Raw genomic sequence first — 26727 nt, 5'->3', positions numbered from 1 at the left:
CAAAAGTGAAGCATGCTGGGACATGTGGGCTGGTTAATCATCAGCCACCATGTCAGATCTGCAGCCACATGATGTCTAATGGCTGCACCCTGTCAGTTTCAAAACCACGAAGCATCTGCATTTTTATGCAGAGACAGACAAATATGTCAAGGATGTTACAACTAAAGCAGAGACAAACTAAAAAACACCCAAAATATGTACTGAGATATGTTTGATCTTTATCGTTAACCACTACTTTTCCTGTGTGCAAACTAAAGATGTGGGTGTGAGAACACCACATGCCAGTGGCTGTTCACACAAAAAAGGATTTTCATTATCCAAAGAATTAGCAAGTGAGTGGAATTGAGTAAATATAGCGTGCCATTAAGAGCATAATAACAAACCCATGGATGGTGACATACCACAATGAGGCTTTTTCAGCATTTTTTTGGTTTGTTTTTTGTCTTGAGCTTAAACGAAGCAGATACCTGAACTAGATTCACCTCTATTTACTAATAAATGGTAGAGGAGCACAGCAGAGAAGGCCCATGGGGAAGCAGAGTGGATTAATATTAAGCAGGAACATGCAGAAGTGAAGGTTCAGGGGGCACAAGCCCCTTCCATTTTCCTATGTTAACCAAGAAATCTATTGTCTCCTCAGGTAATATACCACATAGAATATAAAGACAGTTTTCACAAATTATTCTGATAGATGCCTCTCTGATTATCTCTGATATGTGTGATTTTGAGTCTCATGCTGCTGTTAGCTCAAGTTGCCTATTGTAGCTTCAACATACTGTAATTTTTGTTACAATGCTGCTGAGGCACAGATAAAACTATTATTTTATGATCACAACATTGTCACATAAGATAAACAGCATATATGTGAAAAACATTATGAGTAACAAAAGGTTTTCATATTCAAAAGCATCTGTTACCAACATCTAAATGAGCTGAAAATGTATGTTTATGCTTGTAAAATGACGCATGTGAATTAGCAAGAGACGTAGCCTTAAACAAGAAAAATATGACTGAGATCACCATAGAATGTGTAACCTATCAGACAGACAATATATCAGCTGAAGCTGTTTGCATAGATCTCTCTAAGCTGCAGTGAACAAAGAGCCATGCTGCATTCATCTAAGTACATTATATGATTCATTTATGTACAGACTCCCAATCATGTTGTAGACAGAACTAAAGGCCAAAGAAGACGTTATTGTTTAAAGATTAAGACAAACACAGTGGCTGCATTATTAAAACAGAAGTAAGGCACTGTGCAAAGGAAGGATGTTCTAGCAATGCATTCATATACAGCACTAACTTCAAGCCAGGCGAGGAAGTGTACTCCACGTCAGGCTTTTCCTCTAGTGTGTCTGCAAGGTTACATGACATAGTTGTGTTACTACCGGTCGGATGTTTCTTCCAGATTTTTTTTTTTCCTGGATTACAGCCATGTCCCTCGCGTGATAAGAAACTGTTACTGATGTCGAGAGTCCGAGTCTTAAAGGGCCACTTCACAGATTTTCACCTTGCTTCCAATGGTTCTACTTTAGGGAGTACCTAAATATGAATGGCCCAAAACCTCCCTAAATTCAAAGATCTCTCTAGTTCTACCTAAAAAAGCTCCTCCAGATGATATGATCTTGCTCAACCTGTTCATATAGAACATTTCCAGATGACATTACTCGCTGATGATGATGATGCAGTTATTCAGTTTAGATGATATCATATGGAAGTTGTAGCGATCTCACCTCCAGATGAGATCATCTGGAACGGTTTTGTAGTTCAGATGCTGTCATGTGGTTGCTCATACTACAGGAGTAGTACAGAGTCTTTGTTGAACTGCTCTTCCCGAATTGGACCAAATAGCAAAATTTGAACTTCCCCAGATGATGTCTACAGAGAGGCTTCTTAGCATGAAGCTGAGAAGCAAGGGACAGGCAGAGGGGTACTTAACAACATGAGTCCTGTACTCCCCAAACAAGAACCATAGGAAGAAAATTAAAACCTGATAAAGATGGCCTTTAAGAGTTGTTGTTGTCATCAGTACTGAAGAATGACATGAGAAACTAACTTTATTTTCAGTTATTTGTGTCTTTAAGTGTCTGCAGAGGGGATACATGAAACCAAATGTGGTTAGCCTCTCACTGTGCTATGAGCACTTTTTCCCATATCTGTCTTTCCACTTAAATGTGTGCAACACGTGTGTGTGTTTGTGTTTCTGTGTGTTTGTGCATGTGTGTTTACAATGTCTCACGTAGCAAACTAAACCTCCAAATTAGGACCGCAACCAGGTTGTGCTCCTGATTTCATTTTGATTTGCATCCCAAGCAGGCTTTGAGTATTTGTTATGGTTATACTGCTGGTATTATTAAAAGGGATGGGGGAGTGGGAAGATGTAAATATTATTACCTGCAGGATTTAGTGGGTAATTCTTTAAACATAATCAAGGATGTACAGTATTCTTTGGCAGATTTCAACAGATCTGTCCTTTTAACAAAACGCTGATGCTGGTGCAGTTTAATCACAACTGGTAACTGCATTTTAACAATCAGAGCTGTTAATCCCAATAAAATGAATGTGTCTCTACAGATACACACCAATGTAAAGTGCACATGCCTATGTGTCATTTTACATACTGTGTATTTGCTGTGAGTACGTTTGGTGATTAGTACTTGTAACTGAATGTATGACTTGAACTGTTTTTTTACACAGAATGCTACCTTTATTTGAAGGAAAGGTTCACACATAATTTGGTGAGATATACCTATTTGTTGTCCAAACAAGGGTTAGATGACAAATTACAAAGCATAAAACAGCTACAGTAGTCTGATTCTAGCCAAAGGTAACAACATTTGCCTACCAGCATCCCTAAACATTAACTTTTGATTCTACAAACTGATTTGTTAAATAGTAAGCTTTATATTTACTGATGGGTGCTAAATAGATCTTGGCTTGCTGTCTCCCCTCTTTCTAGTCTTGCTGCAATTATATCACATAGTTTAAACTGTGATTACAAGCAGCTGAGTGGGAAAAATAATTTACATTAACCTCTGACTTGTAATACAGTTGGAGATGTTAGGAAATATTGGCACTGATTTCTCGAAGACAAGTTAAACAGACTGATGGCAAAATGCCCTCAAATGTGCTACCACTGACAGTGACCTCAAACCCAATCCACTATTAACACCAATACAACTGATACAACTTGTTTTGCAGGAGCTACAGTATACACAGTTTTACCTGGTTTGAATTGGTAACCAAATACAAGTACTGTACAAAGACAACAAAAGTACTTGTTGGAGAGGTTGTAGAACTTCCCAAACTCAATGTTCAAGTAAAAGTGCAAGTTGCACTTTAAAAATAGCAGATGTACCTACTACTAATAGCAGAAGTACCACTTTATTTTTCCCTTCAAGTCGAAATGTACATGCTAGAATATGATGCTGCTGGTTACATGAGTCATCATATTTAATGGCTTTCGTCCCCTCTCCAGAGATGGTGTGAATACAGCATTTGTGCAAAGCTAAGCTACAGTATGTTTAACAGATAGTGGTATCAGCATAGTCTATTTCAGCTTCTCTCAGTACTTCTTCAGTAACTATAACTTCCATCTTTTAACTTTTGTTTCTATTCTATCAATGGATACATAGTTAGGTCCATAAAGAATGGAATGACACGTTTTTGGTATTTGACCTACTGTACGCCAAAACATTGAATTTGAAATGAAACACTCAAGCTATGAGAAGAGATGTTAGCACCATTCAGAATTTACAGCTATTTTCATGCACACGTACACACACACACACACACACACACACACACACACACACACACACACACACACACACCACACACACACACACACACACACACACACACACACACATTTTTGGGGGCTTATAAATAATGGAAAATGGCTGACAGTTGCATAACCATGTGTGCCCTGTTTCCTCATTATTCTATGACTAATCAAGCAGATAAAAGTCCTGGAGGTGGTTCTGAGTGTTACATTTGCATTTTGGTAGCTGTTCTCTGGAACTTTTAACATGGGGTCCAAATGGGTATACAGTATGTGCAAGTGTAGGAGGCTGCAATTAGCCTCTAAAAAACACTATAAACCCATCAGAGATGTCAGAAATGTTGAAAAGCAGAATGGACAAGCTCAGCAACAACAAAAGACCTGGAAGATCATGTATAACAGTTACAGTGGATGACTGCAGATTTATATTCATGGTGAAGAAGAACAACATCTACTGAATTCAAGAACACACTAGAGTCAAAGTTATACAGTTGAGAGACACGTTACTTTGACAACAAGGCACAAACCTCTGGTAACTCTCTAGTACAGAATAGTACAGATAAGAGTCTTTGGAACGATGGAAGCAGTATTAACGTGTACCAGAATGATGAAGAGGTGTATGGAGATGTAATTAGAACGGTTTAGATAACACATTATGTTTCAAACATGTTGGAGGCAGTGTTATGACATGGGCATGTAGGACTACCAGTGGAACCATGTCACTAGTGTTTATTGATGACCTGACTGTTAAAAGTATCAGGATAACTTCTGAAGTGCATGGACTATACTACTATATATATACTACTATATACTATACTAACTATACTCAGGTTCAGCCAAAATGCTGCAAAACTCATAGAACGCTGTTTTTTTATTGATGATGGATAATGACCCAAACCGTACAGCGACAGCAACCCAAGAGTTTCTCAAGGCAAAGAAATAAGATGCACTTCACTGGCTAAATCCGACACCTGATATCAAGCCAACACAGCACGCTTTTCACTTACTGAGGACAATGCTGGAGGCAGGAAGACCCACAAACAAGCGGCAGATCAAAGCAGCTGCAGTAAAGGCCTGGCAGTTTACCTCGAGGGATGAAACTCAGCATTTGGTCATGTCTATGGGTTCCAGACTTCAGGCTTGCTAAGTATTAAAGGCAATCCTCATGTTTGTATTCCATGGTTTCAATGTGGAGGTGCACGGAGGACACATTCAAAAAAGAAAAACAACGTGCAGAGCAGTGAGACTGAGGCTCTGAGGTCACCACAGCATGGCCGGCACGATGACAGCCTAAGTCAGAGGTCTGACTCTTGAGGGTTCACCCAGTTTGTCTGCCAGGGCCGTGAGACACATGGGGAAGCAAGGAAGGTGAAGGGGTGAGTGCTGAGAGTGAAGAATGTGACCTCTGGACACAGGGATCCATACTGAGACACACACTGTATGTCTTACTTTTAGACTGTAAAACCTGTTTTTGCACAAGTTGCTTTACCTAAACAACAAATGATACCTAAATATACATTTTAACATTTACTGCTGTATTCTTCCCCGTGTCCTGTCCACGCTCCACGTCCTGTACAGGGGGCTGACACCGCCCGGCGCAGTCTCCGCCTTCTATGTAAATCCTCAGTGGAAGTGAGTGAGTGGGACCCGAGGCGGAGAGAGCGCTCGGTGAATGGAGGGGGGAAAAGGGGGGAGTTGCCTTCGCGTATCGTGTCCTCCTGCGCTCGCACAGGAGGAGGTGTGGGTCCTGCCTTTTCCCAGCGTTTGCATCTCGTCGGTGGAGCGACGGCCACAGGCTGCCCATCATGTCGGGAGCGCCGAGCTGTGCAGCGAGGACGTCTCAGTAATCCACGCACACGGTAGACGGACTGTGAGGGGACAAAGCAATGGGTGGACAGATAACACGAAATGCCTTCTACGGTAAGGCAGAAATGTTTAGTGTGTGAGTGTGTGTTTGGGGCCGTGTACACGCTCCTGTGTGTGTTTCTAGGCCCAGCAGCTGAGCCCCGTTAGTTCTGTTACGTTATGTTCGTTACTTAGCCGGTGCCGCTGTCATCAGCTGCCATTCTGCCGCCGGACTCTGCGCTCGCCGTGACGTCACTCCGCTAATTAGAGCGGAGGGCTCGAGGCGCGCAGCTGCGTCCGTTGATTAAGGAGACGTCACCTCCACGCGCTCTAACAAAAGACCTTATAAGAGCCCGTGCGGCGGCGGCGGCGGCGGCGGGGGGGGGAGCCAACATGTCGGTGAGGGTGAGGGATGGGAGGCCGTGGGGTTTCCCTCCGCTCTGGGCTGCGGTGTGCTTTCCCCTCGTTAATAAAGACAGTGTGTGTGTGTGTGTGTGTGTGTGTGTGTGTGCGTGTGAGCAGCTGCTCTCAGCCGTATCCATACATTGATTGATCCAATTGCATGACTCGTGCCGTGCTCCCACTCGGAGGCTTTGTGGCTTTCCCTGTAAACCACCGAGTCCTCCTTTGCTCCTAACAGTCTATAGGTGCGTGTGCGTTGAGGAGCTCTGTGGTAGCTTTACATGTCACTTGAAGAACAGTGGAAGTCAACAGTAGGTTTGAATGCAGGACAGCTCCAGGCCTTGTGATGTCTGATGTTGTGGTGGCGACGAGCAACAACCCTCATCCTGAGTATCTCCCTCCAGCAGCGCTTGAGACGAGCAGCGTGTGTTGGAGCTAACACTACAGAGTTGTTATTGGTATGTTATGGTAACTTCATGTTAACAAACCTATGGGAGTAAAGTAGAGGCCCTGCTCCTATAGCCTCTGCTGGGTTTGGTCACCTGATTGTTCTAATTAAAGCCCTGACATGAATCCACTTAGTGAAAGAGGGACAGGCTAAGACAGCGGCAAGACTGCCGAGATAGCAGCTAATGTGTGCATCCTCTGACGGCCCCATCACATACACCGCACTGATCAGGGGAGGTTTTTATATCATAAAGAAAGGAAAACTCATACTGACTTCACATTGCATTGATATTGCATTGAGAGAGTATATTGATGTTGCAGTCATCATTTTGTTGTAATGCTATAATGTAGTTTAATGTATTTATGCATTAAATACAGAATATCATATATAGAATATATTTAGTGCTTGGATCAGGAAGGCTTAGACTTGACAATTATGATGCAGCTAAAGTAGTAGCAGTAGTAGTAGAGCAGCATCTTACCATTCAACATGCAATAGACTACTTTGTGGACAAGTTCAGCAGTTTTACCGTTAATCTGTTCTCCAGAATGTCAGATGTCCTTGAAATAGCTGTTGTACCTACAGTGTATCACATATTTTTACTACCTGCCAACTTCAGTGGTGACTTTAATGAAACACTGGTTTATTAATAATTATTTATATATTACCATTCAAATGTTTGGGATAACTATGGAAACACAGATGTTTTCAGCTGTGCTAACATAATTGAAGAAGAGTTTTCCAATGATCAGTTACCCTTTTGATAAAATTGATAAATGTTCATTAGTTCAGTTTTATTTGTATAGCACCAATTCACAACAGAAGTTACCTCAAGGCACTTTACAGTGTAAGGTTTAAGACCTTACAGAGTATAATTATATAAAAAATTATAGAGAAAACCCAACAATCCCATTTGAGCAAACTTTAGGCAACAGTGGAGAGGAAAAACTCCCTTTAGAGGAAGAAACCTCCAGCAGAACCAGGCTCATAGTGGGCGGCCATCTGCCTCGACCGGTTGGAGTGAGTGGAAAGAGAAGAGAGAAAAGAACAGCAGGCAACAAAAACAACAACAAGCAGCAAGAACACTGGGCAGGTTAACTGGATTCTGGAGATGTACAGCTCCAGGCCGAGGATACCTGCAGAAAAGTACAGAGAAAGGGAGACAGAGAGGAGGAAACACAACTACAAGAGAGAGAAGACACAAGTTAATGACATACAATGGTAGTATTTGAATGGATATAGGAGAGAGGAGAGAGGAGAGGAGCTCAGTTTGTCAGTAGAGTTCCCCCAGCAGACTAACCTATATCAGCATAACTAAGAGATGGTTCAGAGTCACCTGATCCATCTCTAACTATAAGCTTTATTAAAAAGGAAAGTTTTAAGTCTAGTCTTAAATGTAGAGAGGGTGTCTGCCTCCAGAACCTGAACTGGGAGCTGGTTCCACAGGAGAGCAATGATTTATATGTAGCTCTTCAATTTAAAACAGCCATGTTCCCAGCCACAATAGCCATTTACAACATCAACAATGTCTACACTGTATGTCTGATCAGGTTTTTTTTTGTTAAGAAATCCCATTTATTTTTTTATTTTTTAAACATAATGTAGGTTTCAAGTTTCCACGGTTACTGTGTTCTTCGGCCATAAACTTTCCCTGCATTTCCCCAGTGGTGGAGGAAGTACTCAGATCATTTGCTTAAGTTAAAGTAGCAGTACCAGAGTACCAATACAAGATGACTTGCAGATGCAGTAAAAATTTAGCTAGTTTTAATGACCTTATTCACTTTTTTGCTCAATGTATGTTTTAAGTCTAATAATTCCAATTTCAATTACTTTACATGCTGCTTGGTAGATTGTGAATTTCAAACCAGGGATGAATAAAATCTTAAAATTGCACTGTATTTAATTTTATTATTATTATTATTGTTAAAGTACACTAAACTAATAATTTCATTCAACTACAGTTATCAAACAAATGCAGTGAGCTTTCGAAACACAGATGGCCTACTCCCTGCACTCTCTATTGTTCCCAAACATTTACATTTACATTTAGTCATCTGGCAGACGCTTTTATCCAAAGCGACTTACAAGGGTAGGCAGGGTTAGCGTAAGGAGGTCTTGCCAAAGGACCCCTACTGGAGGTAGGCCACAGCTGGGATTCGAACACCCTCCCACATGGAAGGCGGTGATCTTACCACTACAATAACCAGCTGCTCACGCATTACAACACAGATGAACTGCACTTTCTACTGTCCCTGGATGCCTTACAACATGGTTCCAGAACCATTACACCCCTACTGGTTATTATTGCAACATATTGCAGTAATAACAAGTTTTTGTACATTAGCCCACTCACAGTACTATATCACTGCTGATAGAAAGCAGTCATTTACCCCAAGAGAGCGTTTCAGACAACTGACACCTGGTCATTCATAAACAATGGGCTGCACTTCATCAACCATTTAAAATAAAATATTCAATAACTGTATCTAGCAACCCTTGCTACCTTACATTCAGAAAAGTGATATTTACAAGTGAACAGAGTCAGTTAATCCCAGTGTGAAGCGGAGGGGGTTAAACTGAGTTTATTATTAAAGTACAGTTGCTATGGTGACCCAAAGCTAGTGATTGAAAGTATTTGATTTCTTCCGCTGCTTCGTTCAGGAACTAAGCAAATGCAGCTGGTGAAGAACTACACTTTCCTTCAATAGAAGTCTGTTATACAACATCGCCGTTTACATGCAGGAGTAAGAAAGGTGTTAGCTACTGAGGAACAGATTATGTTTTCTAAAGTCACACCTCTGCAGGCTGTTGTTCTCAGGTGTGAAGCACCAGAGCACATCAAGTGTTTGCTGAGTCGGTTGCATAATTGAGTCTGCCCAGTGTGTGGGAGCTCCACTTCTGTGCTCCCGATTGACTGAAAGTGGGCCAGTGTCTGATGCTGCACAGGCTTGTTCGACTGAGTGTCTGGCTCCGTTGAATTTGAATTATATTCAGTATCCAAATGCGGCTGAAGAGATGCCATATAACAAAGTGAAGTTTCTTAACGTCTTAGAATAAGATCAGATCTCAGTAAAATGATGGGATATGCTTCAGGTTATTAAATGCCAAATAAAGTCCTTGGACAGTTAACACAGCACTCCAGCCACCACTGAACATATTTGGTCCTCTGCTTTTTTATTCTTCCCTTTTTTCATATAAGAGAAATAACAGAGCTTTAATCAGGCCGTGACTGTTGCTATGGAGTGACAGAAACATATCTCCAGGACAGGCATTGTTAAAAGCCAATGTCAGTGTCAGCCATGTGTTCTTACTTCTCCCGACATAAGCCAGTATGTTCTGGGGCAACAGGCTGTCATCTACATGGAGACAGGCATATGTGTGTAACCTTAAGATTCTCCAGCTAGCACACAAAATCATGTCTGTGTATATGCGAGTGTGTGCATGTGCGTGTGCGGGCGCAGCCTTTTCATCCTTTCATCCTCATGACAGGTCACCTTCAAAACGGCACCCACAGGATGACTTCCTGCCAGTACTAAAAAGCATCTTGCCCACTCTCAGTCAATACTTGCTGCATATCATTACGCCTCTCGACCAGCCTGCTTCCTCCTACTGCAAAAGAATTATCACTGGATTACATTGTGCTGCACTGTGTGTGGCCTCACAATATTATTATTTATTGATTATTGTCGTGCAGTCCTGCTCATAAATAGAATCCAGTAACAGAAGACTAGTGGTGATATAGTGGACGTCGTCAGCCAGACTTCATCCTCCCCACTGTCTCACGTTTCTCTGCCAGGTCATAATGGTGTGAATTATTGATAGCAAAGTGTCTCCACAGTAGAGTAAACCCAGGTTAGGAATTTCTAGTTAATTTTAAATATGCACAAACATGGAGTCACATACTGTAAAGGTAGTGTTGAAATGGTTAGCAACCTCAATTACAGAAAAGGAATCAACAACTTATTTTAGTATTTGATTAATTATTCATAGTTTATTTTAAGGAAAGTGCCAAACACGCAACTTTTCAAATGTGTTAATCCTCCTTACATTTAGATTGTTGAAAATTACTATATTTTGGAGCCAGTTCTTAAAGACCAATCTCTTTGCGAGTCAAGACCAAAGAACCGCTCGTGTCAGGATCTTGACCAATCAACTAAAGTTTTGTTTTAAAGATAACAGTTGGTGGATCATTTATTTAATTTATTTAACTGCACAGTGATTCCTAGCATAGTGGACCAAATTGCTTTTCACAGCTTTCACAATAAGCAGTACAAACACATAAGAGTCGTGTTCGGATGCCAGTGTAGGCTTGCAAAGTCAGGAGCAACGTATTCAGATGCCCACAGTGATGTAATAGCCTGACTGGTGGTTCTCTGTAGAAAAACAGCTGGTATATGGTTTTGAAGTTGAACCACCTATGTAAATAGAAAGAGGCATCTATGGGCTAAGGGGAAGATGTGATTGACATTTGTCAGCCAATGGACTAAACAATCGGGTAATCAGAATTATTATTATGATTTATTTATTTAATGCTGAGTTTAAAGACAAGCTCTTACAGTAATCCTACTTCCTTTACTCCATGTGTACCTCAACACTGTTCATTCACTAATTAATTACAATTATTAGACTGTTGCACTGTTTATCCTGATCCATGCTGATTCATGCCATCAACACAACTTCAGTAAACTTTGCAGTAAAAGTCTAGCATCTTTCCCTTTTTTGACTTTTATTGTAGAAGATTTGCAGGAATGTGATTTAAGTGTTACTGACAAGGCTTTTGACTGGAAAAGTATATAACTTGTGGCAAAAACAGCTCCTGCCCTAACAGACACAATTACATAGACACCATGTCAATGTTATTGAATTAGGTGAAACTAATTTGCAATTTAGTCTGATTATGACGTAACACAATGTATTGACAGCATATCTGAGCAAGTTTAGAGTAAATGGTTTTAATTTACAGGATCACCCGATGCGTCCCTGAGTAGAGGCATTATTATAATCTGCCAATGCAGCAACTCTGAACAGAGAGATTTGTCATGATGTTGCCTGGCAGCCTGTCCAGCCTGTCGGTTACCACCAACATGATGAGTCATGAGTCTGCGCCAAGTTCCTAGTACCTGTCTCCAGGTAGCTCCAGATACAGTTACTGTCACTACCAGAGTAGTAGTCTCCCTGTCACTGTGCCACACACAGCCTAATGGCTTTCATACCCTTGGTCTGTATTTGTGTAACAACTGTCACATGGAGTTCAGTAGGAAGAACGACACTCTAAAAGGCACCATACAGTGGCAAGAAAACGCATGTGAAAAATGTGGAAATTCATGGTTTTCCTCATTAATTTGTTATATTTAGTTTAGTCATCTTCACCTTCATCTTAATAAAGACATGAAAATTCAGATTTTTTTTATTACTTTAGGCACATTATATTTGTTAATACTCGACATAAATAAAGATCATATCATATTTTATGACAAATGAATGCAGAAAATCCTAAAATTCCAAAAAGTTCACATACCTTTTCTTGCCACTGTACATAAGCCATGGGCTCGTAGCAGATATAGCACATTAAGCCCTCCTGGCTGAGCTGTGTTTTTTAAGCATCTAAGCCCGAAATGATAAAGCATGTGATTAATTGCTGCTTTTATTGCGTGATTCATTTCTCAGTTGATGTTACATCAAGCTGAAATGTCATTTTACCATGAGTCAGTGGGATTGAATACATCATCCAGACACTGCTATGTAAACATCATTAAGATGTTGTTTGTCATTGCCCTCCAGTCTTGTTGGCGGTGTTGTAAATCACTCTGTCAAATGATCTACTAAGAGTCAACTCGAATAAAGGACAGCGTACTACTTTTAGCCATCAAGCTTATAGTAGCGTAAGACTCTGCTTGGACCAGCCCTCCCTGCCCCACCCCAAAGAAAATGACAGTAAAGCAGACATAACAGTGGTGTAACAGTAGTACCTGGATACAGTATATAGTACTCTTCTGGTTTGAACCTAAGTCTTAAAGTCTTAAACTTAACTCTGATTAGTTAGACTTTTCTCAGAATACATTAGAAAAAAATATTCTGATTTATGCTTGCTGTAGAAGGTGGTAATTACGTTATTATAGCCAAGGTGAGACCTCATGCCAGTTGTATGTTTTTGAAACTCTGTGTCACGTCAATAATTGAATAACTCTTTATATTTATAAAGACAAAACGCAACATAAAATGAGCACTGACAAATTGCAAGAGTTGGCTTTACCTACTTTCTTTTTCTACAACAGCTTCCTGTGTGTTCAGCGACTCACAGAAGCCTTTGATGGCACCTCTCCACATTTAGAAGTGTCCAAATGTTTGATCATAATACTACTAAAAATAATTTCTGAAGTTTCATATTTTAAACAGGAAGAGTAACATTTGCCACTACCAACTTTTGTGCACACAAAAAATGCTTGACCTTAATTAATTTAATAAGAGGTTCAACAAAATTTAATTATGTAGGTGGAAGCAAATATTTGAAGGTTATGTAAGCTAAAAACCTTAACATATTTGGCTTTTAACAATTAATTAAAGCCAAGGTTTTATTTTTTAGTACAGAAGACCATCTGCTTTTGACTTTTCTATGATGATAATGAGTTGATAATGGTAGTTTTGTTAAACCCAAGACTAGTCTGCATGAATGGATATTTCCATGTTCTCACATGGCTCAACAATTTAATATTAAAGGCCATGGTATATGCACACAAACTCTGTGTGTGTGTGTGTGTGTGTGTGTGTTCTCTCAGAGGATGAGTGTTAAGCTGGGCTTTACATAGCAACGAGTACAGGGAGTGGGCTGGTATGTGGGCTACCTGAGCTTCATAAGCACTAATAGTCTGTTATGACTGAATGCTACAGACTCATGTTTCCACGCTGCTAAATTTAGACATAATGGTTATATATGGTGGAGATCTGGGTCAGTGCTACCTGCAAATACAAGGCAAGGTTTGTTTCAGCCTACCTGTTAGGTACGCAGGTGTGAGTTGCTGCTTAGATCGACACAAAAAAAGTTAAGTTCACTACAAAAGTGGATTCATTACACACATTTAATTCAATGCTTTATGAATCAGTAGGCTATACCTTCCATGTGTAATATAGTGTTACAACTACAAACTCTGTGAACCTTCTTTTTTGGCAAAAGGACCAACCAGTCCATATAATACAGCTTAACGGTTACCTTATGAGAGCATTTAATTCAGAGAATAGCTTTTACAGTTGTTCCCCTGGACCAGGAGGTAAATTGCAACTAATGAGCAAATATTTGAATACTTTTACGCCCACCTGTAAAATCATATTTGCATGGTAAACCACTTAACTGATGGCCCATGAGTAACACAAGTCTACAGATACAATACACACAAAGCTTGCACACACACACTGGTCACCGCTCACTTAGTGTTCATAAGCCAAATAAAGTGGCAAGAGGGTAGCTCACTGTTCAACAGAGGTGTTTATTGGTATGACAGGTATTAGTATCACACAACCCTGTGTACTGATGAGGGATAGGAGCTGTCTTGTGTGTATGTGTGTGCTGCCTTCCTCTACACTCCGGGGGGCCGAGGAATACAAGTTTTTCTGTGACCTTTAGCAAAATGGCTCCTGTGAGGCTGTTAATACTACTTTTAATCCCAGGCAACCCATTCAAAAAGCAGATTTAAAAGAAGCAGCTGTCAGAGCGATGTTGACAGGAGCCAATTTCAGCATCATTCTACATCAGCAGGCTCTGAATTTTGTAATTCTACCAAACCTGATTTCAAAATTTTGTTTCAACCCAACCCAGATCTTTGGATGCTGATGGTCCAATTGAGTTTGATTTGGGTATTCACCTTCTGTTGTGATTGCTGTTAGGTTAAACATGCAGCACTAGTTGTTTTAGTGTATGAATCAGTACATCCCTCTGTTTACCTGCAACTACCAATTCCTTTCCAAGCTGTTTAGTCAAGTTGTTTCATTAAATATAGTTTTAAAACGGTTATGAGAATTATACTTATCCTGATAAACAGTAGACAAACAGTTGTTGGCCCCTGTGTCTGAATAAACTGAAAGCACATGCAAGCAGAGTTGCAAACAGCAAGAACTGGAGCCTATAAATATCATTTTGTTGTGTCTGAGTAAACAAAAGGCATCTGTTGTATCCTAGCTGATAGCTGCACTGATCGGGACCTTTAGATACAAGGGGTTGCTAAGGAACATGAATTCACACATAGCCTGTTTCCCTCTACAGCAGCTGCGCCTCTTTAGAGCCTGGTAATGCATTCAGCTCAATCTGCCTCCTGTGATTCTGCCTAAAACAAAAGGGCTCAACTGTGCTCTTATGGTGGAGACCGGATTGAAACGGCAGACATGCTTACAGGGTGAAAAACCTGAATGGTCATTACTTGATTACTACAAAGAGAGACAAAGAAAGGGAGAATGAGCACAAAGTGAGCTGTTTTCTAGGTCTAGTCTTATCATGACTCCACCGAACATCTGCTGCGTTAGCTTTCATCTGTTTGCTACATGAATGAGGTCAGTTAAAATAACAGTCCTCTGTGATTATAACTGCAGCTATAGAGTCCACAGCACCATAAAGCATAACCATAATTTTACCTAGACATTTTCAATTACAGTTATTGGTTTTTGCAAGCCATACGATGGACTAACATTTCAACACCCTCTCATAGTTTTAAAAGCAGAAACATATCTTATTTTAAATTTTTTTGATTCATGTTCTTGCCTTTTCTTTTTTTCGTATATAGCTGGCCAAACATTTGGTGCGTGCTGAAATGTTTCCAGCATAGCTCTCTGGAGTTTGATTGTAAAGAAAAAAAAAATGCAACAAGCTGATATATCAAGGGTAAACCTCAAGCTTGGTATCAATCCCTTAGATTTGAGGAGATGGGAGTTATTTCTAGCCAGGGAATCGTACAGGAAGAAATCAATCAAAGACCAGACAGGCATACCAATTTCTCCACTGACAGTAGCCTGGATAGTCCATAATACAACACAGCTGGTAGACATGTAGTGCTCCGAGTAAGGAATGGGAATCTGTCTCTCAGCCTGCAGTCACAATTGCTATTGCTGGCATTATTGCTTTCTCAGCCTGCAGGTAGAGGCCTGAAAAATATCCACAGGAGAACTTTGAAGAAGATTTGGCCCAGTATCTGATGTAAAAAATAAGACCAAAGCAGTTGAGAGAACGTTACCACAACACGTTACTCTTTCACCACAAAATACTGGAATGTGCAAACACAAATAGACAAACTTCTGGAAATCATTTTCCATCACAGCATGATGATATATAACATATTGAAAGAGTATCAGATTGCTGAGTGTTTTAGGATTTGCAATTCGGTGCTGTGTCAAACCAAAAACTTAAACCAGAGTTCAGATTTTAACATGAAAGTTTTGGAAAGTCAGTGTACTCAGGTATTGTTGTTGTACCCTTCTGCAGCCAGAGGATATCCATGCACCTAATTTCCAATCAGTCAATTCCTTGTCTTTGTGACTCTTGGCAAGCAGCTGTAAAGCTGCTGGGTTTAAGGATGAAGCAAATGACAAAGTGTGATATGTGATATTTGATCTTGTTTAGAACTTATTATATTTATAGTTTGACTGGTTGGTGTTTGGCATCTTTTTCATTTTTTCTCTAAATATAAGAATAATCTTCATTTGTGATTTCATCAGATAATGGATAGATGTTTTGCAGTATGTAATATGTTGAAACTGCATAACGCTGCCAGCCCAACACATGGCTTCTGCTAAGGACTTGTGGTGACAGATGCCCACCCGAATGGTTTACAGTAGACATTTATTGCATCCATTGGTTTCTAAAAGGGCTGTTTGTCTGGGAACATTGCAGTTTGTTAGTAACTGAAGAACATAATTTGTCGTGGACATGTGTTTGAATCTTGACTTGTGATAGAGATTTGCTTTTCACCCTGAAGGGCCCACCATGATTATTGTTGATAACCTTATTACTTCATCGCTCACAAATACAACAACTGAAATGTTAGATTATGGAGAACAAAACATCCTGCTCTTGATTAGGACATTTTTGTTTAACACAGAAACTTCTCTCCTTTTTGTCTTGCCCTCCCTTAGACTCACTCGGTGGCCCATTTCCGTCCACATCACACCGATGCCACCACAAACCCAAGAGGTGTCTGCCTATCCAGTGCAGCAGTGTTGGTGGACCTCTCTCCATCAACCCGCTTCTCTTCCATCCAAATGCCAAGGGATCCCAAATCGTTATGGACCTTGCTCAAAAGACAGTCAAGAGGCAGGCCAGTTTCTGCAATGCCATCACCTTCAGCAACAGGCCAATTGCGCTGTACGAACAAGTCCGCCTAAAGGTATCTAATGTTAGTTTGGAGTGTTTGGGCTCTAGAAGTCAGAGATCTTTAAAACTGTCAGTACTGTTTTATTATTTTTATCCTTGGTTGACACTACACCTTTGCATCAAATAAAAAGATTGGATTTCAGGGGGAAGAAAGAGTTTGAATTTTAGGGTCATTTACTGTCTTTTGTTAAATGGCAACAAAATCAGAGCACTAACACCTTGTGTGGTTCTCTTTTCCCCAGATTACTAAAAAGCAGTGCTGCTGGAGCGGGGCTCTGCGTCTGGGTTTCACCTCCAAAGACCCCTCTAGGATAAATCCAGACAACCTGCCTAAGTACGCCTGCCCTGACCTGGTGTCCCAGAGTGGCTTCTGGGCTAAGGCCCTTCCTGAGGAATTTGCCAACGAGGGAAATGTCATTGCCTTTTGGGTTGACAAGAAGGGTCGAGTTTTCTATCGCATTAACGAGTCCAGTCCAATGTTGTTTTTCAGTGGAGTCCGCACAGCTGAGCCCCTCTGGGCCCTAATTGATGTTTATGGTCTGACTCGTGGAGTGCAGCTGCTAGGTAAGATAACTAGTTTAGAGTTTAAAGAAATACAATACATTAAGTTTAGGTTATAGATGGTAGAATTATGTCCCAGACTATTTAATGGCTTGCCAGAGTTTCTTATTGGAGAAGGTTTCCATTGTGTGGTACCACCTAGACTTGACTCTAATATGAGATGATTGGAAGGGTATGAAGGGGACAGAATCACAATTGCAGCATTGAGCATGAGGTGAAATAATTGTCAAGCCCAGCCTCAGTTGAGGTATCTCCCTAATGTAGAGATGTGTTTCCTGATTTTAAAAAAATTTTGCACTTAAGTTGTTGAAGGTGGGCCATCACTTTACCCATTTTTATAGCATTACCCATCTGTCTTAAATTCCATGATATGAACCTAACTGCATCGCTTATGGAACCCGTATCTTATTTGATTTAAAAGCGTCATGAGGAAAATATTGCACGTAGGTATGACCACAACTAAAGGGACCAAAAACAAAAAGAGGGGGGAAAAGAGTAAGGGGAAAAAACTCATACTCATATAGACACACATATCTAACATATAGAGCAGGAAGTAAGGAGCTCTTCTGAAGAAGACACTGTGAGTGTCCATTGCACACAGGCATTAACCCTGAACGATGTCGGAACGATGTCTACTCTGTGAACAGTCCTCCGACCCATTGTGTAAGTATCAGGGAGATTTGGGCCAGAAGAGTAACAGCGGGATTAAATTAGCATCATACAATAACCAAACTAATAGGCCTTGATAAGTATAAATTGGCTGCTAAGCTCGAACTGAATGTGCTAAATGTTCATTTGTAGTGATAGCACAAATAGTAGTAGCAATAATGACCATAACAACAAAGAGTAATAAACAAGTTAAATAAACAAATGAGTAAGCCTGCAATAAGAGGAAGTGAGAGGAACTAAATGAAGTAAAAATTATACCAAGCACATACCAAACACTAGGAAGAACAGTATGAACTAGTATAGCTAGCTAGCCAAACCAGGTGTACCTAAAAAAGGTGACCACGAATATCGTGTAATGTAGAAGATTAAGGGACAGCCAAAGTCAGTCCTCAGCAGCCATGGGATCCTTTCGTCAACAGGATGCGAAGTGTTTTGCCTCTTTCAGGTGTTTTCTGGAGCCGTCTTCAGTCATAATAAATGGCCTCGCTGGGAAGCATAGAGTATGCTTAACGGCTTAAGATTGTACAGCTCCTTTATGGCTTGCCGGTACAATGCACGTTGCTCCAAAACCTCTGGGCAGTAGACCTCAAAAATGTAAATGAAGGAGTCTTTGTATTTCAGCTTGCCTCTGAGTTTCCAAGCCTCGCGAACCACCAGCTCCCAAGTCTGGAAATGGTAAAAGAAGATCACCACAAGTCTCAATGCCTTTTAGACAGGCCTTGCTTAGCAGCTAGTGTGCGATGGGCCTACTCCAACACTGGAGGTGAAGATAAAAAAGGTTCTCACAAAGCACATTAAACAGCAGTTGCGGAAAAAACTGTGTCGGTCGCTCTCTAATTCGATTAGCTTAGCCTTTAGCATATCATTGTCTGCGGCCACCGTGGTGAGTTTTGACCCGAGTACCAAATTTGTCGATTCTGCAAACAGTTCTAACTTAGAGATACGTTGTTGGTGGTCAACTAGGGAGATCTAGAAAGTGCCAACCATGGAATCAAACCTGTCTTGATCTCTGCTAGAAGGGTGGCCTTGTGGTCTGCTAGCGTTGGTGTTAGCAGGGCCATGATGGTCCTCCCGTTCCTGATGATCTAATAGGAGCAGTGAGTTACCTTGTCAGGCTAAGGAGTAGGAGCTGGTTATCAAGTTTCTCTGACTAATCAGTAGTCTGCAGCTTTTCTTATTTCACCTTTTGGTGTTGACTTAGCTTGCTTGGAACCTTGATGGAGATAATACCAAAAAAATGACCAGCTGCCAGATACCACCTACAACATTTACCTGATGGAGAAACAAAAAGGGGTAATTAGAGTTGAGTCGAGCTGGTACCATGTGGTAGAAAAACACTGTCTGTTGTCTTCCCTCATAGATTACTGCTCCTGGTTAGGAGACAGGCCCCGTAAAACCTCAACTTGTGTTTTAACACTTTAAAAGAAGAAACAAAAGTGGTGGGCTAAATAGCCACCCACTGCCCACTGTTTTGTCTATAGGTCTGTCTGATAATCTCCGATAATGTGTTTTTGGTAATAATCTTCTATATAACTATTTGTTAGTCTGCTACCTCCCATTGAAAACATTTAAAAGGTCATCAATCACACCATGTATTTGACAGTATTCTTCAGCAAAGCATCCATAACTGTCATCATTTGTGTCTTCACATTTATATTATTATAATTTTGTCTTTGAAAGCAGTTGTCTTGCCATTTGTAAATTACCTCAGACAGCACTGCTTTTCTTATGTCCTCATGTTTAGTGTAAACAGTTCCTATCTGGTTACCTTCCTGTCCCTGTGTACAGTTAAGCCTTCTGTGAGGCGATGGAATAACACTGAACAAAGGCTATCTATATCATCAATATTTGGCCTTTTTGTTTACTCAAAAGCATTGTGTGTGTGTGTGTCTGTGTGTGTGGAGGGGGGTGGGGGTGCTGTCGGGCATTATGAAGGCATGTTAGGTAGCTTAGCATACATACCACACACATAGCGTGGTATAGTATGGCCAAAGCTTTCATATGAGAAAATGTATATGCATACTTCATGTCCCTGGGTGTCTGAGCTGTCATTCCCTCTGCTGTTGTAAAAATAGACCAGAGGTCACATGTCCCATAGATAACACGTTTGATTGTAATTGTGCACTTTGTTGATTGACACTATCTCATGGCTGGTGGGGGTGGATATTTAGTGTCTTGAGCATAAGATGACCCATTCTTTGTTTTCCCCTGTCTGTTTTTTTGTTTTACCTTTGATGACAAGTGGCACTTACCGTTCATAACTCAAACATAATGTGCCATATTCAGTATTCTCTGCCTCAATAAATGACTCTATACTGATGGAGGGAATAAAAAGTTGCATTATCATATACAGACATGCAGAAAATGTGTTCAAATATCAAACAGCAGAGGCCCACCATGAGCTTACCACCCCAAGGTTCAATCTGCTTGAAGCCTCTGTAATGCATCTTTCTGAGAGATGTCTAACCCCACTGAAACACTGCTTCAAGCATCATTTCAGTCATTTTGTCTGTCTTTTCACAGTCGGCCTATATGCAATGCTCCCTACAGATAAGGCGCTTCTATCCCTCAGGGGACTGACTGGCATCTGCCCCCACAAACAGGGGCTTGCTCAGATGGGTGGAACCCTACAGAAAGTTGAGATAGAAATACATAATGTAAAAGAAACCCAGCTCCTTGTGATGCTCAGTGGCCAACTGTCTCAGCTCCGTGCATCATACTTCTGTGTGCAACACTCCATGAACCTTTCCCTTTACTCAGATAAGCCCTTGGGCTTTCACATTGGAGGCTTTTTACTGGCTTTCAGTCCTTATTTTGTCTGGCATTTGAAGAGCTGTCATTTTCTCTTCTGGCCTTGGATTTTTGATTAAATTGATGGTTTGGTAGCCAAAAGATACTGTGGAGAAAAGACTACATTTTTTATTTCTTCTAAATCTTTCAAGACCATAATGAAAAGGCATGTAAGATAATTACAGAATGTATCACATATCACAGAATCTTTAAGATCCATTTGAGTAGATTCTGTGTCATATTCTCACTTAAACTCTTCAATTCTCCTCAGCTTACACCTCTCTAACTTGCTGCTAGGATGACCAAATTTCCCCTCTAGAATCAATAACATTTAGATTCTCTCAATTTCAGTGTCTTTAGCAACGATGATGATTATTCATTGTGCTTCCTTGGAAAAACCATACTGCTTACTACACAAAGATTGAATTGAAATTATACGGTGGATTAAACTCTGTGCTCAAAGACATTTTGTACAGCTTGTGTAGCCCTTTCATAATGTAAATTAGCAGGGGGGATCTGGTAAAGTGTGTACTATCTCCTTTCAGGGGGTAGTACCACCCTAAAAATCCCTATTACACAAACAGGGCTGCACCTTTAAAAAGTAGCTGCCTACTCAAATCAGCAATTTTACCTGTCTTCATTGTACACTACACAATTGTCCCTCCAGTTGTTGCAGTATTTTGTTTCATTTTATGCTGCCTATTTTATTTATTGCGTCTCTATGCTCACTGTAGTTTTAATGTGAACACCTAGCTTGGTGCTTTACTTTACAAAGGCTAATGGTTAGACAAGTGGAAGGCATGCTTTGTCACAGGACAACACAGGTGTTTTCACCTCCTCCTCTTACAGCCCACAGAAAAATAAATGTGTCCTGTTTGTCGTTAACCAAAGACAAAATCAAAAGGCAGCTTACTACAACCCATACATCTAAATGTATGGCTTTTGGTAAATTTATGGACTTGACCTGGCTAAGTGTAAGGCATGTTGTGGAGCAAAAATGAAAATGAGTTAATTATAGTTGATAATGAAGTACCTGCTCACTTAGTGTACTAGTATTATTGTCATAAGAAAAGCTTCCTTGTATGCTAAGAGCAACATCTAGCCTGTGCCATTGTGTTTTGAGATGTATCATCTGTTCACCATCCAGAGGCTGTTCTGAGGTCAGTACAGAAATAGAAGAGCTGAGGATGACCCTGGATTACTTTTTGAATGCCTTTGATGTAGAAAGATTGAAATATGAGCTGTATTATATTATAATCCATCCTGCAGGAATCACCACTGGGTGTTATAAATGACAGGAACACAGGCAACTGGGCTGATGTAGTAGGTTCACACCTCTAAGAGCATGATGACAACAATTGTACCTCCCACCTCCAAACCTGTTAATCATGCTGATTGGACGCCTATAACATTTGCCATGAATCTTATACCACAATAAATACAGGCATAAATATGTCATGAAGATCTATCTCTATCTATCAGCACATACACATAACTAGACTGCTACAGGAAAAGGGGGTTGATGATACGGTGGCATCTCAGCCTGGCGTAGCAGGTGATGTACTTTACCCAGCTTTGACTTGGATGAATACAATATTGTGTAGATGTCGCAGGATCATCTTTAAGGTAGACTGAATTGGCCCCAAGAGCGTTGAAATCAAACAAGCCAGAATGGTTGTGTAATATTAAACCATGTCCTGGTTCCTAAGGTTACATGTCACTCATATATATACATATATGCAGGATTTGCAGGATTTTACTAGACATCGGAAAAGAGGCAGAGTAACTCCAGCTGTTGCTAAGCCAGCAGGACTCAGATTGTATGAGTCAGTCACAGTGGAACTTTAATCAAGAGAGGCCCTATGTGGGACTTCCGTGATGGACAAGAGAATAAAGTCTGATTGCAAAGCCTTGTGGCTGCTAACACCTCTGAGCCAGACTGACTCTGAGAAGGAGTTAGCCAATCTATCTGTCACACCAAAGAAGCAGAGCAGTTCATTTAGCTCATAGATTGTGTCCTAGAAGGGAGGCTGTCTCTGCAGTCCATCATGAAAAATGCATTTACACTGTGTGGTGGAAAGGCTAAAGAGCATTTGACAGTTGCAACATTTAAAGAGATTGTCCTCAGATGATAGATTGCATGACACGGTAGCATGGTAGCTTTTGCATCATCAGAAATCAAAAATGTTGGCTGTCACTATGTATGATTGCAGAATAGTTATAGTAATAGGAGGAATTTTTGGAAACAGACATGTTTGAGAAATAAACTAAATTCCACCATGTGCTAAAAGCTCTTTCCATGATGCATCTTCTGTATACCACAATCTCCTCCTCTCTTTTATGTAACCCTGCGTTGTTTATTTTGCAGGACAAATCAGCAGTGATTGCAGAAATGTGCTTTTGTGTAAAAATGACAGATGTGGGCTAGGTGAAAGGCAAACTAATCCTGGAAACCGAAGTGCTTCAGCGAGAGTAAAACAATGTGTGAAGGTTTGATGGATGAAGGCACAGCAGGCCCGGCTCTTTGTTTACATCTTTCACAAGATGTGTCAGAAGAGGTAGCTTATCTCTTGACAACGTGTCAGCTCGCTAGGCGGGGTCATCCCATTTGAACCTTTCACAGTGTTGGCGAGGCTGAAGTGAAGGATGCCATCTCTGATAGAATTCTCTCATGTGTTCTGATGTTAGTTTTCCAGTTGGTTTGGTAGAAGTGCAGTTCCTGCCCCAACTGTACAGTACATGTGCTCAGAGGTTGTACACTGCTTTCACAGGAGTTGGAATTAATGGTAAAGCATGGTTTTTCAGCATGTCTTGTGTGACCTATTCTAGCAGCATGTAGTGCTACAGATGTTCTAGTCTGTCATGTTTAAATTTGAGCAATGATCAGTAAAAAGACCAGATAAAGGCAGACAGGTATGCATTCATTTTACGTTTTGTGATACTACACTAATGTTACCACTAACTATGGTTATTTAGTCTAACACACCTTGATTCTTTCAGCACTTAGATCTGGATGCAACTGCCTCTGTTTCAGTTATTCCAAGGGTGTTTTGCAGTAGAAAAGTGTGAATTCATCAATTACACACAGTATAAAACAGTTTAGACCTGCTGTGCAGAACATCAGGCCATAAACTGCCCTTAACAATAGCAGAAATCTAACCTCTAGTGGACCCTAGAAGCCCAGAAATAATTCTTATTCAATTTCAGAAAATGATGATATATTTTTCTTCTCTTCTAGCTCATATTTATGGTGATGGGACAACTTTTTAAGGTTGTGTAGATTTCACTGAGAGTGTTTGAATTTTTGTAAATTGTTGCAATCATGACATCTCACATTTCTGGATGAACCAATTATTCTATCAGCATTCAGTTCAGATGTGTGCCATATATGGTCCAATTTAATAAGACCATATGTTGCTTTTACATAAATGTGATATGATATTGCCAATGGGTGAAGGTGCAGGGGTGCAAGTATAGTCATGAGGAGCTTCTGATGAAAAGTGGGTTGAGAAATGAAGTGGGGTGGATGAATGACAAGTGAGAGCAAAGACAAGTGGATTAGCACAGCCTATGAAATAATTAAGTGGTTTTTTTATCTTCCCATAATGTATGTGTGTGTAATATGTAATGACAAGTTGAGGTTAACAAGGGATGAAATGAGACAGTTTTTAAACCTAATTAGAAAAGTCCAAAAGAAACACTTTTTTTTATCTGGTGTGATACAAAGAAGATTCAAAGAAGATCTGAAAAAATAAATAAAAACATAAAACATAAAAACACATTTGCTCACTCTCTGTCTTTCTGGCTCTACTTATCTTGGCCTCTTTTAAGATGAAATAATGTAGAATGAAAGATGTGTATTAGTGATCCAGCTCAAAAGAGACAGACCAGGGTTCCCATACTTGTGGGAGAAAGCGACTACTTTTAGTGGAACTATAGTTTGATTATTGTGACCACTTGACTAGCACTGGTGTTTAACTTGGCAGAACTAGGTCTTCCAGCTAATAGCAGCACTTACAAATCCTGATGCTTCACACAGACCCTCCAACAAAAATACACAAAGCTGAAAAGATGATGTAAATCTGTCTTTTTGGTGCTCGTTTAGGAAATGCCGTGGGTTTAGTGTTGTGAAGAGCTCTAGACAACGAGAACAGCAAATCTAGCAATGTTGTGTTTCTTGGCTTGAGTGTGATTCATACAATTTATTATGGTTGTTGGATAAAGAGCTCAAAAGGCTAAGAAGTATAAACTGGATGTGTATGATTTGGCATTTCCAATCAGTTTTAAATTACTCAGCCTTGGCTGGAGAATCCAGTGCACTCATTCTCTTTTCAGAGACATAGACTTGTAGACATGTAAAACAATTCCACTTTGAACTTTATCTACACTTAGAAATGTAACAGTTAATGGGGGTAAACTAGAGGTAGCTCTTGAAGATTTATGGGACGTTTCCTGTTTTTGTTTCACTCAGTGTGTCTTTCCTGTGCACAAAAGTACTGGGTTTTTACCGTCAATTGAAACTTGCTGTTAGGTGAAGATCCTCTAAAACAACCAGCAGTGGTATGCTGCTTTGCCTCTGAAGCAGTGCTACGAGAATCAGCACTGTATTTACTTTACCCTGCTTATACACATCTATAGGGACAGTATTAAACTTTCTCTGACTTTCCTATATTTAAGTATCTATCTGCTATCTATCTATCTGAAAGATAGAAAAACTCTTCCAGATGATAATCATATGGAGATTGTAGTCTAATCCATCTGCTCTGAAGTCCTCTGATTGACATTATCCTGAACTGAAAATGTATTTGGATGATGTCATCCCAAGTAGTTTTTCCACTAGAAGCAGAAATATTTTAGAGGGAATGCAGAAGGACATTTAATATATACATATACTCATTTACATTTACTTGCCTCACTACAACTGTAGAAAAAGAAAGTTACAAATCTGTGAAATCACCTTAAAAAAATGTCCAAAAAGAAAACAAAACCAATGCTAAAATTATTAAACAAACTGTAACAGGCTGACATTGCAATTTGGCAAGTGGACTGCACTAATTTTGCTCTTTTGAACTTATTGCTACTCAAAGTGCTTTTAGACTGCTCAAATATATTTTATAGAGCTTTTTATTAGCTTGTTCAATTAACAGAGAGTTCAATTAACAGAACATTTAAATGTAGAGAAAACATACTGTGATTGATTAATTAAACAAATATAGAAAACATGTATCTCATTCAGCTTTTTAGTCGTGCTGTTTTTTAATTAGGTTTTATGTGCAAGACCTTTATTTATTATAATATTTTATTATAGTTTATATTTTACTGTCCACAGTTTGTTTCCATCTTTTAGAACAATGACATAATATCCCAGTAATCTGTTTTTTGTTGTGATAAGAGGACATATTACTTGCTTTTGTGTGCCGGCTTTACACTAATGGAAAGTAACATTGTGACCAATCTGTCAAGTGCTGCTCCCTTGCATTCAGGGACAGTACACAGTGGAGGCCATCTGTGTTTTGAGAGGCCCCAATCCCCCCATCCCACCACCAAAAAAAAAAGAAGAAAGAAAAGAAAAACAAAACATGTATGTACCAAACTGTGGATTTGGAAAACTACACCACTAGCAAACCTGTTAGCAACCAGTTGTGTATTACAGCAGCAGACACAGAGCAACATTTGTATTCCTGTGGAAATTTGTTTTTGGCCTTCTAACTAATAGGTCTCCTTACGACCATATGACCATACTGGATTTTTCTCTTCTGCTCATAAATGCTAAACTAGGTTGTGCACAGTGATTTCTTTTAAATAAGAATTGATGTAGCATTAAGACTGAACTTGTATCCTATAAACATGAATTATAGCAAAGGGGTGGATGTGCAT

The 26727-nt window shown here is 40.1% G+C and overlaps 1 protein-coding gene and 1 pseudogene across 1 annotated transcript in view; both read left to right on the top strand.

Annotated features, from left to right (window-relative positions):
• The window catches only part of LOC113161895, a 28233-nt pseudogene extending 22586 nt beyond the window's left edge, over window positions 1-5647 (top strand).
• LOC113161260 (E3 ubiquitin-protein ligase NEURL1-like) overlaps window positions 5455-26727 on the top strand; it is a 41362-nt gene continuing 20089 nt past the window's right edge. The window contains exons 1-3 of the mRNA XM_026358747.1: window positions 5455-5704; window positions 16593-16843; window positions 17073-17394. Of these exons, the coding sequence (XP_026214532.1) occupies window positions 5671-5704; window positions 16593-16843; window positions 17073-17394 (607 nt within the window). The 5' untranslated portion in view covers window positions 5455-5670. The remainder of the gene's footprint in view (window positions 5705-16592; window positions 16844-17072; window positions 17395-26727) is intronic.

The sequence above is a fragment of the Anabas testudineus genome, chromosome 1, assembly GCF_900324465.2.
Source record: "Anabas testudineus chromosome 1, fAnaTes1.2, whole genome shotgun sequence".
NCBI classification, from domain to species: domain Eukaryota; kingdom Metazoa; phylum Chordata; class Actinopteri; order Anabantiformes; family Anabantidae; genus Anabas; species Anabas testudineus.
This window is presented reverse-complemented; position numbering and strand designations above follow the sequence as displayed.